The following is a 2,354-nucleotide window of genomic DNA, read 5'->3' on the forward strand; positions in this document are numbered from 1 at the left end:
TCCCCGGGTGCTGTGCCAGAAACTCCTCATAGGTAAGCAGCATTGGAGCCGGTCCAGGAGGTGGTGGTGGTTCCATTTGAGAACCGTGCCGGCCGCCATGCACTCAAGAATGTGCTGCATGTTAATTGACCAAGCAAACACGAATGTCAGAAGAAATGCAAGTGCAAATATAGAAGTGAAATGAAGCTAATTAATCAGGAGGAAAAAACATACTAGAATATATACTGGAGTGAAAAGTTGAATGGCTGGTGAAATCCACACCAAGATGTGTACTAAAAACCTGTGAGTACCAGGGCAATGTTTGGATGAATGGATCCTAATTTTGCATACTCAAACTATCCTAATTTACCTACACCATGTATCCTACTTTCTCATGGACAGATGCAAATTTCAGATGACTGACTGTTGACACCACAACCTTAACTCACATATTTCAATTTACGAATCATGTTTCAGGGGGAGAAGACTCACCATGGGCGGCCAGAGAGGACATGAATCCCAAGCGGCGGTGGGGAGGCGAGCCACTTCCCAAGGGCGTCTGCGGCCCCGTTTCTTCGGCAGGGGCGGCAGAGGGGAGACGGTGGCCCCCGTCAGATTCAGCCGCCTCAACCTCGGGGCACGACTGCGAGGGCTAATTCTGGTCTATTGGAGCCCCTTTTTCAGGATGAATTGGCCGCTGGTTGTCGCGACGGTACCTGTACCGCCGCCTCAATAGGAGCCCGCTGCCATGCCCGCTGGCCGGCCACCGGAGCTGCACAGAGCCGGCAACCTCCTCCCTCACCCTGCGCCCCTTCCCATTCTCCTTTCTTCCTCTCTTTCCTCTCCCCCTCATGCCCTGCTCTCTCTCTGGATGAGCAGGACGCCGCCGGCGCCACCGGAGCAAGCCGCCAGATCCCACGACGCCGCGCCCAGAACCGCCTGTCTTCCTCGAGCAACTGAACGTTTCCTCACTTAAGAAGGACCGCGCATTCAATACTAGAGATTTAGAGAATATAGGGTCTCTCACGCAAAATTTCAAAACGAAACGTTTTTTTCACTTAGGAAAGGACTGTGGGTTCAATTATCAAAAAGTATAGGGACTTTTTTGCAAAATATGCGACGACATACAACCATAAGCAATGATCGCTTTATTATTAGGGATTTATATATATATATATATATATATATATATATATATATATAATATCATATATATGTATAGGTATAGATTTGGGAAAATAAACAGAGTACATATCGTAATGTGCCCGTACGTGAGGGTTCCCTATATCTGGATTATTACAAGTGCTCGATCATGCGAAACAAAGTCGCCAATAAAAATAGGAAGAAATAAAAATGAAACAAGAACTACCGAATGTACGATGTGCATGCACGACAATGAAAATAAGAAACAAATCGAATATATGGGTGAACGAGGTGCCAAATTACGGAGCTAGGCGAGAAGCCTCGGTAAAGCCTGTCTCCATAACCGAGAACTTCTGAGCGGGCGGCGCGGCAATGACTTGCTCAGCAGCCTTCTTGTAGGCCAACAAGAATGCTTCTAATTTGGCCTTGTCTCCTTTGGTCGTGTCCACCTTGGCCATAGCGAGGAGTTGCTGCTTCTCCCCAGCCGCCTTTACTTCGGGTATTTTCGATGGTGGGGTGGCGGCGATGACGTCGTTAAGGGCCACATCCATGAGCCCGACAAGGGCCATCTTGAACAGATCCTCGCAGTCGCCGGACTTCATGACGGCGGCCCTTGAGGTCGGTAATAATGCAGTTACCACCATGACGATGACAAGGATTCGTGCCGCCGCAATCTTCTTGGCTGGGGCCATTACTCTAGTTGACAAGTGGTAGAGGGATGATTCAACGGGATGTTGCTACTTTCAATGAGATCGATGCTTACGTCGGGGACGCTTATGAAGGTGGCCGTGGCTATAAATAGGACATGTTGCACAAAGAGAGCATGAGGCCATGAGAGCTTCGCGGACGCCATACTGCATGTGGGTGAAAATTTGGTTGCACCCATTCATGTCTACCCCGTATGAGCCACAAGTCAGATGCCCTCAATAATTCCTAGGAAATAGGGGTACCATCTATCTAGCTAGAAACCACAATGAGTAAAACGGCCAGATGTGCATGGTTCCTAATCTGAGAGGTTCATGATACAACCTTTTGAATGGGGATTCCATGAAACAGCCAATTGCCTCGTACGCTCGCCTACCTTTTCTTTGCTCTCATTTTCTCACTTTTCTCAAACGTCGTTGTATTGTTTCCCAAAAAAGACGGTTGCCAGTTTTTTAAATTAAAAAATGATCATAGATTAAAAAATATCAAATTTAAAGTAAGTTTGTAAATTATAAAAAGATTCACAG

The 2,354-nt window shown here is 47.2% G+C and overlaps 1 protein-coding gene across 1 annotated transcript; it reads right to left on the reverse strand.

The window, feature by feature from the left end:
• Nucleotides 1-1,000: 1,000 nt before the first annotated feature.
• On the reverse strand, nucleotides 1,001-1,885 carry LOC147967323 (uncharacterized protein OsI_031781-like). The gene has a single exon (XM_087522444.1). The coding sequence runs from the start codon at nucleotides 1,812-1,814 to the stop codon at nucleotides 1,422-1,424; it is 393 nt and encodes a 130-aa protein (XP_087378570.1). The 5' UTR covers nucleotides 1,815-1,885; the 3' UTR covers nucleotides 1,001-1,421.
• Nucleotides 1,886-2,354: the final 469 nt, after the last annotated feature.

The sequence above is a fragment of the Triticum urartu genome, chromosome 5A (genome assembly GCF_056163025.1).
Source record: "Triticum urartu cultivar PI428250 chromosome 5A, HENAU_Tu73, whole genome shotgun sequence".
NCBI classification, from domain to species: Eukaryota; Viridiplantae; Streptophyta; class Magnoliopsida; order Poales; family Poaceae; genus Triticum; species Triticum urartu.

Excerpts from the sequence above, each read along its gene's own strand:
- LOC147967323 (XM_087522444.1), bottom strand. The coding sequence starts at position 1,814 with ATGGCCCCAGCCAAGAAGATTGCGGCGGCACGAATCCTTGTCATCGTC.